At 43.4% G+C, this 17,095-nt stretch overlaps 1 protein-coding gene across 8 annotated transcripts in view; it reads left to right on the top strand.

Moving 5' to 3' along the window:
• Positions 1–17,095, top strand: part of SPTAN1 (spectrin alpha, non-erythrocytic 1) — an 88,254-nt gene continuing 71,159 nt past the window's right edge. For 7 of the 8 annotated variants that reach the window (XM_058159702.1, XM_058159701.1, XM_058159698.1 and 4 more), the window contains exons 1-4: positions 4,170–4,217; positions 10,588–10,827; positions 10,938–11,063; positions 16,788–16,928. In XM_058159702.1, coding sequence (XP_058015685.1) covers positions 4,185–4,217; positions 10,588–10,827; positions 10,938–11,063; positions 16,788–16,928 — 540 coding nt within the window. In that variant the 5' untranslated portion in view covers positions 4,170–4,184. Of the gene's footprint in view, positions 121–4,169; positions 4,218–10,587; positions 10,828–10,937; positions 11,064–16,787; positions 16,929–17,095 lie in introns of those variants that run through there. The other variant, XM_058159696.1, reaches the window with a different exon arrangement.

Genomic DNA, 17,095 nt, shown 5'->3' with positions numbered 1-17,095 from the left:
GGCGGAGTCCAGTCGGTGTCTGAGGGGTTTGTGAGGAGGGGTGGAGTCACGCGTGGCGGAGTGAGGAGAAGCGAGGCGGAGAGAGAGAGAGAGCAAGAGAGAGACCTTCGAACCGACCCGGTGAGGATGAGGAGAGAACGGGAGGACGCGGAAGGGCGGCGGGGAAAAGGGGGAGACCCGCGAGGCGGGGCGGGGGGGGGGGGCCGAGCGCGGAGCGAAAAGATGGGCGAGGCCTTAGAGCGCCCTCTCTAGGCGCCCTGGCGGAGCAGCGCTCCTTCTGCGCCTGCGCGGGTAGACAGGTAAGGTGCTTTAGGTGTTCAAAGCATCTTAAGGTTGCATTGCAGCCTGGCTCCTGTCCAGCGGCCCCAGGCCAGCTTTCCCTCGGCGGGGGATGATGGGCTTTGGAATCTTAGAGCATCCAAAGGCTGGAAAGCTCCATTTCATCCAGCCTTCTGCATTCAGAAGTGAAAGGGGAAAATACCCTATCTTGCATATTAAGGACTTTTCTCATGATTTCTTACCTGTGGAGGGGGGAGGATAGGTTTACATGTTGCACACCCATCCGGGTTTGCGTTAACCATGACCCATTGACTCAAACCTACCATGCCCGGTATGAAAATCATTGTTTACAATTTTTATTCCTCCGGTTTTATTCAGCTTGAATGTGCAGGGTTGGTTTCCACAGTTAAATCCAAACTTCGATTACGTTATGGTCTTGTAAACCTAGCTAATAGATTTTGCAAAGGAATAAGCATTATTTAGCAAATTTATTTTTAAGCCAATATGCTTTCGGTGAGCGGCTTTGAATGCATTGGGTGCCCCACTCTTTCCGTTTGTTCGTGTTCTTTGAGAGGGTTGTGTAGCTGCAACATCCTAAGAATGTTGGCTTTGGAGCAAGGCATGATTTGAATTTGTGGCGATCGGGTAGCAGGGTGGTTGGAATGATGAGTACATACCTCAGCCTTGGGAGTAAAGTTTTCTGGGCAAGACTGAAGAAGTAGTAGGAGGGGCACTGGATTCCTGATCTTGGCATATAGTTCAGCGTAATTTTAATAAGTTTCTATCTATTGAACCATTGTTGAGAGACATCTCCCAAATGTGTGGGGTAAACGATTGTCCCATTAAAAAAATATTCATAGAAAGAAGGAGCAAAGAGAAACTGTAACTATTCAAATGTTTTTATTTCCATTTAACAATTCTTGAGAGGAAATTGACAAAGCAGGACGAGCTGGAGGTCTGGTTGTTTACTTCTTTTCCAATATATTGCTATTTCCACCAGTTGTACGGTTTTGTTGTGGTGGTAGTTTCTCAGATCATTGTTGTCCTCTTGTTTGAATTCATTTAATTGGTTAGAGACTGCTTAAAGACATAAACCCTTGAGAATTATTTGCGAAGGAAAAATGTTAAAACCCTAAATAGAATCCCAATTTGATTCCAGCCAGCACACAACCCAACACATTAAAATTAAATCTGCTACAGATGGGGAATCTTCAGATGAATTAGATGCAGGGTCTCCAAAGCATTTTGGCTAGCTAGTTGCCTGAAAGAAAATGCTAAGGAACTTGAAATATTTTTCCCAACCCTCCTGGAACACTCCTTCGATTGCTTAACCCTTCATTCCCTTATCAGTCATGTACACACCACCAAATTTAATCTTTGCACTTCCTGCTAACCATCTGCCTCTCCTCTGTCAGCCTTTTCCAGCCCATTGGTGTGTATAAAATAAACTCGTAATTTATATTTTTGTAAAGCCTCCAGAGGCATTAAAGATCAGGGAGCATATATACCATGTGTAAATATCTCTGGAGATTCTCAGTCATTCAGGCCATGTTAGTGCCAAATGTACTCCCCCCCCCCCAAAAAAAAAACAACCAACTAGACTTTGTTTTTTTTTTCCCTTTTCCTTTGAAAAGATTTTGCTTCTCATCCAAGAACTGAAAACGTTTCTTGGATGAGAAGCGAAACATTTTCAAAGGGAAAAACCCTCCCCCCAAGGAAATCCAGTTCTCTTTTGGGGAGGAAAAAGCACCTTTGGGATTTATATATATATATATATATATATATATATATATATATATATATATATATATATATATATATATATATATATATATATATATATATATATATATATATTTGTTTTCTGAGGTTTTCGCGGGTGTTTGTATGTAGGTCTTTGGTTATTCGGGTTTTCTCCCGCGTAAATATATTATTTCTATTAAAAAGTAAACCCTCTTGTTTGAATTTGGAAAAGTAACGTAACATATTTTAAACACTAGATGATATTTTATTTATATAGAATATAGATATATATATTATATAGATATAATAGAATATATTCTATTCTATTCTATTCCATTCCATTGTTCTATTCTATTCCATTCCATTCCATTCCATTCATTCTGTTCTATGTATTCTAAATCCATCCGAGTTATGACGTTCAGTCCCTGGTCCTTTGTAAGAGATCATTCTGGCCATAATTCATTAGTACAGCCCTCTTTAACTGCATCACAGGTGTTTGCAGACCTTATGTGTTGTATTGTCACCTTAGCTTGCCATTTTAAAAAAATACATTTTCACCCCAGCAAAGTGTGCCGAAAACCTGAAATTGCATTGGGGTTTGCTTTAAAAAAAGGATAAGGATGGAAGAGAGCTGGGTGTGGTAGCTGCCGCATTGTTTTCTTGGCCTTGGTGGACCGGTGGTTCCTTCCGCCCTTGGAAAGGATATGCACAACCGATCTCCTCTGTGTGTGTGTGTGTGGAGTGGGGGAGATGCAGGATCCGCCCTGTGCAACAGCAGGAATTTCATTCAGATTCAATTATGGCTGGCAAATTAAACACGGGAGCCCTTTCAAATGATCTGCCTTTCCTCCCCTCCTCCCAAGCAAAGCAGGATCCTCATCCAGACTTGAACTAGGCTAAACTTGCCATCCATCCATTTGATTTTTTTAAAAAAGCAGGAAAATATATAAGAGGGCACTCGTCTAACCTCGGTTTGCAGCAATGGCGTCCCGCTGTTTGTGTTAAACAACCTCTCAGCTTTGTGCTAGCTAGGTTGAGCGGAATGGAAGGAGGGGTTTCTCAGCAAAAGAGATTCCCCCAAAAGCAGGATTTCCAGGAAATTGGGCACCCTGGAAAATGAACTGATTTTTTTCTTCTTAAGAGAGCCCTAATAATGCTTAAAATGCCACAGTTTTTAAAAGGATTATACAGTCTGTCATATTTCAAGATCTCTTACATACATACAGAAAGGGCTTGGACTAGCATAAATCCTTTGTGCTTAATCAAAGTCTATAATCCCTGTACATTTAAAATAATTATTCAGTCCTAATTCTCTTAATTGCCTGTTTATTATGCACAGAATAAACTGAGAAGATTTGAGGTGAGGTGTGTTCATATATGTATGCAGTGTATTTGGATTAATGTTAATATAATATAGCTTGTTAGCTGCACAGTTTCCTTATTCAGTGAAATTTCTGTTCCGTTAACCTGTAGAATTATTGTAAACCTTGCTTTGTTTAAATTTTTTTGCTTTCAAACATGAGTTCCAATTTAGCTACTTAACTTTATTTTATTTAGACTTTAGGGAGTGCCCATTAGGAATAGACAGCGAGAGTTAATTTCAAGCAAATCCAGTTAGGTGAGGTTCAGTGTAGCTACTGATTCAAACTGTAGTCTAGAATCTTCTAGCACAAGAACTTAAAGGATGCTACTAGAAGATTCTAGGAAACATTTGTTTTGGAATTAAAAAGCTCAAAGTGATAAATCCAAATTAAGAAGTCAGCGCTTTTGTAAAATTACGTTAAGATTTTTTAAATTGTCTATATTGGAATTGAACTTGGATTTATTTTGCACTTAGTTGTGTTGCGGAATAAAGTTCTGTCACATCGTTAAGAAACCACAAATGAATGGACAGAAATAACAGAAGAATGTCGATCTAATAAAATTACATAGTAAGAAGTAGTTTTATTTTACTTTTTAAAAATTACTGTTAATTTTAACCAGTTAAAGGAGTTAGTAAGCGTGTAGGATGGGTTAATTTTCATGCAATTAATGTTTGAGAATGGCTGGTATTGTGACAAAATAATATAGCAGTTCTATTACGGATTTAGCGTAGAATTAGTAAAAAAAAAAAAGTGATCTTGATCTGCCTCCTCCCTTTTAGACTCTTGAGCTGTTTCATCATGTTGTCGTCCTTTCGCAAAGTCAGAGCCCAGGTATTTTGAAATATGCATGTGGGACCACACTTTCTTGTTTGATGTTCCTGGCCTTTTCGCCCTTGTGACAAAAGAGCATTTTAAATGCTCCGTTTTATTCTGTCTTTGGTGCATGGAGTGGAATCCGAATGCTTTAATATGCTTTTGCTTTTTGAAACGATTTTTCTGGAATTTTTAATTCACATTTTACAAGATATAAAATGGTGATGTGGATCAGGATAGGAAAGATGCAAAGTATTATGGGGGTGGCCTTCGATGCAAGCAAATAAAGCCAGGGAAATTATATTTATGTATTTGGAGCAAGTGAGCTGCAAATTATATGAATTCCAGATTCTGCATGTTTAGCATGTAATTTTATCTATGCCGTGTAAGATCACTGATTCTTCCTGGCGTGATTTAGCACAGAATGCAGTCTTTGCTATAACCTCTGCATGACTATGACTAATTTAGAGGTGGGACGTATTTTTTTAAAAAATGTACCCAAAGTTGCCAGTTAATCATTTTATAGATAAATCCTAATATTCTTTGTTCTTTCAACTCAAACCAGAAATAATTTCAGAGTTGAGAGAGGTAAGATCTAATTCTATTTCATTTCGGTTGAAAGCCTTTGAAAATCGAAGGCATTAACTGAAGGTCATTACCCTTAAAATAATTGATGGAAAAGAACAGCATATTTAATGATTCTTGCGCATAAAAAGGAATAACGTACTCCCCCCCACCCCAGCATTATGCTGGATTTTGGGATATCATTTTCACTTCTCTGTAAAGTGACTACTGTTAAAAGGTCACGTTTTAGATCATGAAATCTCAGGTATTTGTGGATTTATCATTTCCCGGTGTTTTGCTGCATGCTACCAAGGTTGGCCCTTCTTCGCTGCTGAGATGGCAGGATATTAAAATGAAGATTCATGCTGGCCTGATTGATCTCCTTCAAGGAGGATAGGAACAATCACAATAGACGTAGAAGGAAAAAGGCTGGTTGGGGCAGCAATTTATATAGGCTGTTCAAATGTCGGAGCTGCCGCATCACACCTGCAATAGAGAATTGCTCATCCACTCACAAAGATGGACTTCGATACCGACAGCTCATTTTTAATGCAGCTGAATCCCAGGTACATTTGGCCTTTGGTGGAAGGTTATTTCACCTTTCCTGAAATAATGAGGAATGCACACACCCTCGCAGGGGGACGCCTGCTGGCATGTCAGCTGCCATTGTATGGATGAGAAGTTGGTTAAAAAGGCATTTTAAATATTTATCCTCAGGCTGGACAAAAGGCCTTCCAGGGGTCCCTGAGGCAAGGTAGGTTTAAAATGGAACTCTGCCCATATTGGAAGGAACTTGCTTCTGGTAACTGGCAGTAAATATTTCACCTTTATTGGAGGCACAACTAGTGTTTATGCCCGGTTGTGCCATAATGCATATATGCATGAGCTGCAGCAAAGTTGTTTCTGTGCCTCCTTGATCTAGGTGTTTGCACCTTGCTGGGCTTTGAACTGGATGCGACAGGTGAGGAGGTGGCTGTTTCACCAAGAAAAGCTTTGTTACAGTGGCAGCCAAAAAGAAATGTGAATTTCAGATTAAGGGAACCATTAGGAAAACAACAGAAAATAAAAACCCTTTAAAAATGTTTGTGTAAATCCCTGAGGCAACCAACAATGTTGCATAGATTTAGGGTACGCTTGGACATCTTCCAGGGTGTTAAAAAGATAGAAGCACACGTACGCACACGCACACAATTTAGGAAGAAACACACACAGTTGGGAAAATTTCATGTTGAAGAAAAAAAACTAGGGGGACATCATGATAGAGATGCGGACAAGGAAACAGAGTAGTACACAGACGCTAAAATGAAAGATTATTCTTCTCTTTCTCCCTGAATCATTGAAAAGGTATTAGCTACATGGACGTAGCCTCTGGACAGGTAGAACGAAACCAGTCACTTCACCTGGTGCAGTGAAAACAGGAGGCTGGCCCAAGATATAATTCTTGTTATAAGCTCTTCCTATGTGGTTTTTCCTGGGCCGAAGAATATACAGGATTCTGGTTTAGGAAAAATCCCATAACTTGGCCTGTGGCCTAAGCAGGGTTATAAAACCCCTTTAATCCACACACACAAACCCCATTCGCAAGGGCTTTTCCTTTGTGAATGGCAGTTGCTAGCATTATCGCTTTTGCATTGCAGAAGCTAAAAATACCCCTTGTTCAGCATTCTCTATACCAGATGCCCGGCATTCTCTGTGTTTTAATTGCTTTGAAGGGGATGTTCAAAGAAAGAGGCAGAAACCATTTCTTGGATGCCCATCAGCCTCAGGTCTGCGCCATTGTTGTTTAGGCGAAGCCTCGGGGGAGCAAACAATTTTTTTTTCCCCTTCCAAAAGCAAAAAGCCTGTTTAAAAGGAGAGACTGGACAGATTTTCTTCTCTCTTAAAATCTCGAAGCAGTAAAAGCTCTTTTCCTGGCCTTCTCCCAGCCTTTCCTAACCTAACCAGTCTGCAGGGCTCCAACTCCCATTAGCCACTGCCAGCAGTGGGATTGCTGTGCTGGCCCGTGTGTGTGTGTGTGTGTGTGTGTGTGTGTGTGTGTGAGAGAGAGAGAGAGAGAGAGAGAGAGAATCCGAAGTTCAGCATGTTTAGTGGGTTTGTGTTAGATCGAAATAAGCCTTTGAATCCATCTTCCCTCTCCAGCTTGGCCGTTTCTGTCTGTCTCTGACATTATCGGCAGAACGCAGTTGTGTCGGGTGGAGCCGGTTTGTGTCCTGCGCAAGAGAAAATGTGTGGAATGTGATGATGGCCCCTGTGTGTGTGTGTGTGTGTGTGTGTTGAGTTGGAGAGCAAAGTCTGTTCTTCCCTATCAACGCCCAGAGAAGTGTGGAAAAAAAAAACACACCGGTCTCCATTTTGGGGTGGGGTAGAGGACAAAAGATGGAGGCTTTCCAGCCACCCGATAAATGGATCGCTTTGGCGGAGGCTTCGGCGGCCGCAAAGGCCAATGCGAAATGCAGGCTGCATCGCTCTGCAGCACCGTGGCGGTGGCGGTGGACGGCTGGCTTGGCGGGCTGCTGCGTGTGAGATTCTCCAGCCTTGGCAGGACCAGTGACCCTGCTGATGTCAGCGAGTTGTGTGTGTGGAGGTTTTTCTTTTTTCTTTTTTAATTGTGTGTTTTGTTCCCAGTGGAAAAGAACAGCGCATTATTCCCACACTAAAGCACTTCACTTCCAATTGACTTAGTTTTCTTACTCGGCTTACAAAGGGAGCCTTTTTCCCCCTACACACACACACATTCCAGTTGAAGGGCAAGTAAAATTGTGTGACACGAATAGCAAAGAGTTGTTGAGTTTTGCAGCTCCCGATATAAAGCTAAAAGCAGAGGCACATGGGCAGGGGATGAGAGCAATCTAGGCCAGGGGTCACCAACCTTTCTGACCTCAGGGACCACTAAATTCATAATTTAAAATCTCGCGGACCACTAATATGATCTGCTTAATGACCGGCTGTGTGGGTGTGGCTAGGTGGTCATGTGACTGGGTGGGCGTGGCCAAATTGATGTCATTCGTGTCAAGGGGCGCCTCGCTGGACTCTAATCGCCACTCCCCTCCCAGTTACTGCTCTCCTGCCCACCCGGGCTCCTTAGGGCCCCAACAGGAAGCAGTTGTTGGAGCTAAGCAGCCACCACAAGAAAGAGTTGGCAAAACAGCTACTCAGTTCAAACTGGATCTGGCCGAGAAGGAGGGTCAGCAAAAGCACCTCACTGAGGACTACAAGCATAGGCTTTCCAAGCAGAGGGAAGACCTGAGGGAGTGCAAGGCCAGGTACCGGTTGCCTGGAGGCTCAGCGGGCTGAGATGGTCAGCCATTTTCCAGGCCATGAGGCAGTCCCACTGGAACGAGGCCCTCCGGTTCTTCGCCATCAGTAGCACTTCCCTCCAGCCTTCGCCCAAAGCCCCACATCAGGAGGTTGAAGCAGACCCCAATTTGGAATTTCTGCCCCCCTCCAACCTGCACAAAACGACCTCGAAGGGGGAGACTCTGCAGCAACACAAACGTTCATTGCACGTATCCGTCCCAGGGGCCGTAGTTTGAGAACCTCTGATTTAGTGCAATATTAAAAAATGCAAATAATTTTTCTGTGGACCACCAAAATTTTCTCACAGACCACCAGTGGTCCACGGACCACCAGTTGGTGACCTCTGATCTAGGCAACAGTAGGCTGAGTCCTCACCTTACAAAAGTTTCTTTAGTGGCCGTTTGAAGTGACAACGGCACTGAAGGAAGGGACTTACGGCTGTTTTTGACACAACCATTGCAGCCTCTGTGCGGTCAGGAGATCAAAATCCAGACACCCTTGGCAACGGGTTCGAATTTATGACGGTCGCAAGTGTCTTGGCCTCCCGTGATCCTCGCTTGCGACCTTCTAACAAGCCAAGACCATGGGGGAAGGCGGATTCACCTAACAACCGTGTTACTAACTTAATAACTGCCGTGATTCGCTTAACAGCCAGGGCCAGAAAGGTCGTAAAATGGGGCAAATCTCGCTTAACGACAGAAATGTTGGGCTCAATTGTGGTCGTAAGTTGAGGACTACCTGTAGCTGTGGAATTATTAAAGGCCTCCGGAAGGGGATGCAAGCAGAAACTGGGGTTGCTTGAAACGGCTTCTCTGCCACATTGAAGCTTGCACAATTTCGAAAAGGTTGCATTTACCATGATAGCATGATTCTCTTCAGCAATCTGTTTTATAGGCAGTCCTCAGCTTATGACCACAATTGAGCCCAAAATTTACGTTGTTAAGCGAGGCATTTGTTAAGCAAGTTTTGCCCCCATTTTTACCACCTTTCTTGCCTCGGTTGTTAAGTGAATCACGCTGCAAGTTAAGGTTGTTGAGTGAATCCGGCTTCCCAGATTCAACAGAAGGTCAGAAAAGAGAGGGTGGGGGGTGTATTGTGACCTTGGGACACCGCAACCCATCATAAGTATGTAGCTAGGAGCCAACTGTCTGAATTTTGATCACGTGACCACGGGGTTGCTGGAACGGTCGCAAGTGCGGAAAAACAGTCCCAAGTCCCTTTTTTCCGCTGTCGTCGTAACTTTGAATGGTCACTAAGCGAACCATTGTAAGTCGAGACTACCTGTACAGCCATCGGTCCTATGCTTTCAAGTGCCCGATTGTGTCTTTTGTGGGAGACAAACTGAAACCTTGGGCCGGTTTAGCTCACGCTGGTAAAGCCTGTTATTAAGAACACAGTAGCCTGCAATTACTGCAGGTTCGAGCCCGGCCCAAGGTTGACTCAGCCTTCCATCCTTTATAAGGTAGGTAAAATGAGGACCCAGATTGTTGGGGGGGCAATAAGTTGACTTTGTAAAAATATACAAATAGAATGAGACTATTGCCTTATACACTGTAAGCCGCCCTGAGTCTTCGGAGAAGGGCGGGGTATAAATGTAAACAAAAAAAAAACAAAAACCCAGCAGGTTGTCCTGACCAATAAACACGATGCTAAAACTGGATTTAGGGACGGATCATGTGCTTCGAATTTGATCTGGTTTAAGGTTTGCCACATAACCAGCAGCATACATATAACATATACATACAACATACTACAACAGGTACGCCAAGGTGGGGTTCTTGGGTTTGACCAGGCAGACAAGATTTGAAAAACTTGACTTGTGGTTTAAATCAGGGGTCTCCAACCTTGGCAACTTTAAGCCTGGAGGACTTCAACTCCCAGAATACCCCAGCCAGCAAAGCTGGCTGGGGAATTCTGGGAGTTGAAGTCCTCCAGGCTTAAAGTTGCCAAGGTTGGAGACCCCTGGTTTAAATTAACATCGTAAAGCGGAATTCAGCTGCTCCCTTTCTCTGCTCAAGCATGTTTTTAAAAGACTGCAGTGCAGTTGGGGGCCTTCAGTTGTTCATAGGGAATGACAACGACTGCGGTTAACCACCGCAGCCGAAGGTGCAGGCAGTTCTCAACTTACAACAGTTCACTTAGTGACCGTTCAAAGTTACAACGGCACAGAACAAAGTGACTTAACGGCCATTTTCCACACTTATTAGTAGCCCGCCAACCCCCCCCCCCCGTGGTCACGTGATCCAAATTCAGACGCTTGGCAACCGACTCGTATTTATGACGATGGCCGTGTCCCAAGGTCACATGATCCCCGTTTGCGGCCTTCTTGACAAGCAACGTTAACGAGGGGGAGGGGGAACCAGATTCACTTAACAACTGTGGCCAGAAAGGTCGTAAAAACGGGGGCAAAGCTTGCTTAGCCACTGTCTCATTTGGCAGCTGCACTTTTAGGCTGCTCCACGGCGGTCGTAAGTCGAGGACTCCCCGTATTATCTCCCGGTGTTCATGGATGCCTTTTGCCTTTCAGAGAATGGATCCCACCGGCGTAAAAGTGCTGGAAACAGCCGAGGACATCCAAGAGAGACGTCAACAGGTTTTGGATCGGTATCACCGGTTTAAGGAGCTCTCCACGTTGAGGCGCCAGAAGCTTGAAGATTCATACAGATTCCAGTTCTTTCAGCGGGACGCAGACGAGCTGGAGAAATGGATCCAGGAGAAGCTGCAGATCGCCTCCGATGAAAACTACAAAGATCCTTCGAATCTGCAGGTAAGGACCTCCTCAGGTGTGGATGGAGCAGCTGAGATATTCGGGTGGCCGCAGGAAGATGCCGCACAGAACTTGTGACGCCAACGTTATGTATATATATATTTTCCCAGGGGAAGCTGCAAAAGCACCAAGCTTTTGAAGCTGAAGTGCAGGCCAATTCCGGAGCCATCGTTAAGCTGGACGAGACAGGGAACCAGATGATCAACGAGGGGCATTTTGCCGTGGAAGTCATCAGGGTGAGTGTTGATGGCCTCCAACAATCTCCTTTCGGAGCTGAATCGCGGAGGGTGGATCTGCCTGGCCAAGCCAGGCTTTAAGCAGCCGATGATTAATCAAAAACCCAGCAGTATAATCACCCTGTCTTGTTGCCTTTATTTTATTTATTTATTATTTACATTTCTATACCGCCCTTCTCCGAAGACTCAGGGCGGTTTACAGCCAAGTTAAAAAGACATATACAAAGATTAAAACACAATATTTGAATTTAAAAATCTGAATCCATAGGCTGAATATTAAAATAACAAGTAATAAAACCACCCATTAAAAATTAACCTTATGGAAGACGTTTTAATGCCGAGTGTTGAATTTATATTTACCTACAAAAAAATAGAGGGAGATTAAAGGTAAAGGTAAAGGTAAAGGTTTCCCTCGCACATACGTGCCAGTCATTCCCGACTCTAGGGGGCGGTGCTCATCTCTGTTTCAACACCAAAGAGCCAGCGCTGTCCGAAAACGTCTCCGTGGTCATGTGGCCTGCATGACTCAATGCCAAAGGTGCACAGAACACTGTTCCCTTCCCACTAAAGGTGGTGCCTATTTTCCTACTTGCATTTTTTACCTGCTTTTGAACTGCTAGGTTGGCAGAAGCTGGGACAAGTCACGGGAGCTCACCCTGTTACACGGTGCTAGAGATTCAAACCGTTGAACTGCTGACCTTTTGATCGACAAGCTCAGCGTCTTAGCCTCTGAGCCACTGTGTCCCTTAAAGGGAGATTAGTGTAGATCTATTTCAAGCTATTTAGCTCTCCTCAGCTAGCCATACCTTTCTGGGATTTGAACCCGGGCATTAGGTTGGTATAGGTTAATATACTTTGTCAGCTACACCAGGAAAGAGATTACTGTATTTTTCAGACTGTAAAGTACTCCAGACTATAAAATGCACCTAGCTTTTGGGGGGGGGGGAAAGCAAGGGTGGGGGGAAATCTGCCTCTGCCTCACAGCATCCATCCCAGCATGCATCTGGCTTGCTTGCCATGGTCCGTTCTAGAACAGTTGATCCATGCTGCACCAACCCTCCCCCCCCCCAAATATTCAGAGTATAAGGCGCACAGATATTTCCACCCACTTTTGTGTGTGTGTGTGTGTGGGGAGTGTGGCTTATACTTCGAAACATTCGGTAAGTGTTTCTTCTAATGCAGGGGTCTCCAACCTTAGCAACTTTAAGCCTGGAGGACTTCAACTCTCAGAATTCCCCAGCCAGCTTTGGAGACCACAGTTCTAATGGGATCGGTCTATCAAACAGAAGCAAGTATGCTCCGTCCCCTATTTGGGTAGACTAGGTTGCCCTGATAGAATAGAATAGAATAGAATAGAATAGAATAGAATAGAATAGAATAGAATAGAATAGAATTTTTTATTGGCCAAGTGTGATTCGACACACAAGGAATTTGTCTTGGTGCATATGCTCTCAGTGTACATAAAAGAAAAGATACGTTCATCAAGGTACAACATTTACAACACAAATGATGGTCAATAAATATAAATCATAAGGATAGCCAGCAACAAAGTTACAGTCATAAGTGGAAAGAGATTGGTGATGGGAACGATGAGAAGATTAATAGTAGTGCAGATTTAGTAAATAGTTTGACAGTGTTGAGGGAATTATTGTTTAGCAGAGTGATGGCCTTCGGGAAAAAACTGTTCTTGTGTCTAGTTGTTCTGTTATGCAGTGCTCTATAGCGTCGTTTTGAAGGTATGAGTTGAAACAGTTTCTGTCCAGGATGTGAGGGATCTGTAAATATTTTCACGGCCCTCTTCTTGATTCGTGCAGTATACAGGTCCTCCATGGAAGGCAGGTTGGTAGCAATTATTTTTTCTGCAGTTCTAATTATCCTCTGAAGTCTGTGTCTGTTTTGTTAGGTTGCAGAACCAAACCAGACAGTTATAGAGGTGCAAATGATAGACCGGTCCCACTGTAAAAAACACTTTCAATGCCAAGCAAGGCCTTCTCCTTTTTAACTGTGATTATGGAGAAGTCCACAGGCTGCCTTTGGTGGAAGCCTGCATTCAGAAGAGCCATCCTCAGGTGTCATTCACAAGTTACGTTGCCAGCAAAGTCCCATTTGCTCCAAATTATGAACGAGGGTGTGTGTGGCTCTGGGAATATTTTTTGTTTCTTATCTGCCATGGTAACCTGCCTGTTCAGTCTTTCACCCCTTACAGGACTGCTCAGCGCCCAATAGTAACCACCACCCAGGTTGGGGCCCACATACGAGTAGGTGGTTCTGTGGGTGGCGTGTTGTGGTGGTTTCTTTTTTCTTTCTTTTTTTTGAACCCTTCTTGTTCTTTGAATGCCTCTGTGTTTTTCCCCTCTGAATTTGGCTGTGCCTCTCTTGTTTCCCTTCGGTTGGAGAATTGCTCTGCACGCAGGGTGGATAGAACAGAGTATAACTTTATTACGGTCATCGACCAGCAATAGACATAGAATGTATTAAAAACAATACTGACATTAATAGTGGATAATAACATCCCCATTAAGAAAATACATGATCTCAAACCGTTAGGGTCACTCCCTAATTTACGTAAATGGAGAGCCGATAAGTATGCGAATAAATATATTTTTCCAAAAATCGTTCTAGATATCTCCAAAAATTGGCACAAGTTGACAGCTATAATTCTGTAACCAATTTTTTTCTTGTGGACATTGCAGAGACACAGAATTTTGCCACTGCGTACATGGTAGCCAGTTTTGAGTCCGGGAGGAGACTGTTGTAGGGTGGATAAAAATCAATGATTTTTAAAATAAAAAATAAAAAAAATTGAATTTTTTAAAATTTAAATCAGATTTTAAATTTTTTTTATCAAATTTATTTTAATAAAATGCCTTTGGAGTAAAAAAAAATCTATCTAAAGATAGTTTTCTATTTAAGATCCATTAATCATTTAGTTTATTCAGCATGAAATGCAGCTTGGTTATGTAGCATAAGGCTGTATATTCTGCAATATTGGGATTGTCGGTGAGTCATCAGCAGGTCAGAGGAGGAGCTGCTGTGGAACAGAGATGACCAGTTGCTCTTTAAAAGTTGTAACTTAAACCCAGTTGATTTAAATCAAGCCTGCTAATTATGATTTAAATCGACTTGATTTAAAATTGTGATTTAAAAAAATCGGCTTGGTTTAAATCAAATCCACCCTGTCTGCATGGCACAAAAAAACAGGTCACTTTTCATACGAATGATATCCCGGACTGCATCCTGACACTTATTTCTTAACAATATCATGTCTACCCTGCCTCGGGTCCCTTTCCCCCCAAAAGAGACCCCCTGAGATTTAAAAACCCAAAGACAAGAGGGGAGAAAATGTCAATATTAGATACAGCGAAATCTCATGAAACAAACTTCCCTTTGATTCCTGCTGTTTGTCTACTGTTGTCATTAGGCAAACAATATATTTTCGGTCATGTCCCATTTGCACTTGACATACTTATGCAATTGATGTAAATCAATGCCAAGAATTGTCGTAAGGGGTTCATTATGCAAATCGGCACAAGGAAGGACTCTTTTGTTCAGAAAGGAAATTCTTCCACCCAGTTTTGTCTATTGAAATGAGGCTTCACCTGAATCTCAAATCATGAAAGGCATCCTTGCCTATCCTGATTTTCCTGACCATGCTAGGTAAAGGTTCCCCTCGCACATATGCGCTTGTCGTTCCCGACTCTAGAGGGCAGTGCTCCTCTCTGTTTCAAAGCCAAAGAGCCAGTGCTGTCTGGAGATGTCTCCGTGGTCAGGTGGCCGGCATGACTCAACGCCAAAGGCGCACAGAACGCTGTTCCCTTCCCACCAAAGGTGGTGCCTATTTTCCTACTTGCATTTTTTATGTGCTTTTGAACTGCTAGGTTGGCAGAAGCTGGGACAAGCTCATCCCGTTACACGGCACCAGGGATTCGAACCGCTGAACTGCCAACCTTTAGATCAACAAGCTCAGCATCTTAGTCACTGAGCCACTGGCCATGCTAAGGGTCCAAAATGGCTTAAAAATAGTTGCAGGTCACAAAGCTCTGGGGTTTTTAACGCTTGCCTGAATATTATTACCCAGAGTAGGAGGGAGCCTCCCCCCACCCCGGATGATCAAGTAACATTCCTCCTCATTTTTCAGACCCAATTGGGAGCTATTTGCATTGTGCGATTCCCCGCCCCCGAAATACAATGTCAGAATGCAGGGAACTTTCCCCAACCATATTCTGCTGGCTGATTTGTTTCTAGCAAGAAACCTTTCTCCTTGCGCTGTGTGGATTGTCCAAGAGAAAATTTAGATCCTCAAGCAATGGCTCACTTGGAAGGTTTTCAAGAAGAGATTGGACAATCATTTTGTCTGGAGCAGTATAAGGTCTCCTGCCCGAGCAGGGGGGTTGCACTAGGAGACCTCCGAGGTCTCTTCCAACTCTGTTGTGTTTCCCTTTGAGCAACTCACTGTGACAACTTACAAAAGTATTTTAACTGTAGTTTTCAACTGGCTTGCCTTTGTTGGAGAGAGACCTGTCTAATCTGGCTAATTGATGTTTCTAGAACATGGGCTGTTGCCAAGTAGAAGTGGGGTGCCTTGTTTTTGCAAGTGTTTTGCTTGGTGGACAGTATTTTCCCTGTTCCCTCCCCCCCCCTCTCCCCCTTCTATTAGAGCCTGTTGATTTTGCCAATATTTTGGTTCCCTTCTTAAAATTCTGAATTCAGGCCGTAGAGCTGCCTCACGGCATTTGGTGAGCACTGAGCTGTCTGTGATGGCGCAGTGGTTAGAATGTAGTACTGCAGGTTAATTCTGCTGGCTGCCAGCAGTTCAGCAGTTCGATCCTGACCGGCTCAAGTTTTACTCAGCCTTCCATCCATCTGCAGTTGGTAAAATGAGGACCCAGATTGTTGGGGGCAAGAGGCTGAATCTGTAAAGTGTCTATGTCTGTCTGTCTTCTATCTATGTCTGTCTGTCTTCTATCTATGTCTGTCTGTCTTCTATCCGTCTGTCCATCTGTCCGTCTATCTATCTATCTATCTATCTATCTATCTATCTATCTATCTATCTATCTATCTATCTATCTATCTATCTATCTATCTATCTATCTTATCTATCTATCATGGTGGCACAGTGATTAAAATGCAGTATTGCAGGCTAACACTGGCCACTGCCAGCAGTCAATTCTGACCAGCTCAAGGTTGACTCAGCCTTCCATCCTTCCAAGGTCAGTAAAATGAGGACTCAGATTGTTGGGGGCAATTTGCTGACTCTGTAAACCACTTAGAGAGGGGATGTAAAGCTCTATGGAGCGGTATATAAGTCTAATTGCTATTGCTATCTATCTATTTCCATGTCTGTTTATCATCTATCTATCGTGTCTCTAATTCTTAGAAATAAAGAGCCGTGATGGCACAATGATTAAAATGCAGTATTGCAAGCTAACTCTGCCCATTGCCATCAGTTCGATCCTGACCAGCTCAAAGTTAACTCAGCCTTTCATAAACTGCTTAGAGACGGCAAAGCACCATGAAGCTTTGCTTATAAGCTTATAATATTTGCTTATATTTGCTTATATAAGCCTTAAGTGCTACCATCATTACTATTTTGCTTACGGGGAACCTGTACAACTCAGCTGGAAGTAAAAATATATTCATGTTAAAATTGGTTCATATGAGCACCTTTTTTTTGTGGGGGGAGTCTTAAGTTGAGTCATCATTATTGTTGTTCTTCTTTCCCAGAGTCGATTGCAGGAGCTGCACCGGATGTGGGAACTGCTTCTGGAGAAGATGCGAGAGAAAGGGGTCAGGCTGTTCCATGCCCAGAAGTTGGTGCAGTACTTACGAGAATGTGGAGATGTGTTGGATTGGATCAATGACAAGGTCTCTGCATCAACAGCCCTTCCTGGACATAGTAGTTGTTGTTTTTTAACCTCGAAGGCCTAGTGGGAGCTTGAGCTCGAGTTATCATTGGGGGGTGGGGGAGAGCGTTCTTTGCGGGGGCCATATCACAACAGCCCCATACAGAATGGTGAAGGTTAAAATGGTAT

This window comes from Ahaetulla prasina, chromosome 16 (genome assembly GCF_028640845.1).
Source record: "Ahaetulla prasina isolate Xishuangbanna chromosome 16, ASM2864084v1, whole genome shotgun sequence".
Classification (NCBI taxonomy): domain Eukaryota; kingdom Metazoa; phylum Chordata; class Lepidosauria; order Squamata; family Colubridae; genus Ahaetulla; species Ahaetulla prasina.
The sequence above is the reverse complement of the archived record's forward strand: the minus strand, read 5'-3'. Positions and strand labels throughout refer to the sequence as shown.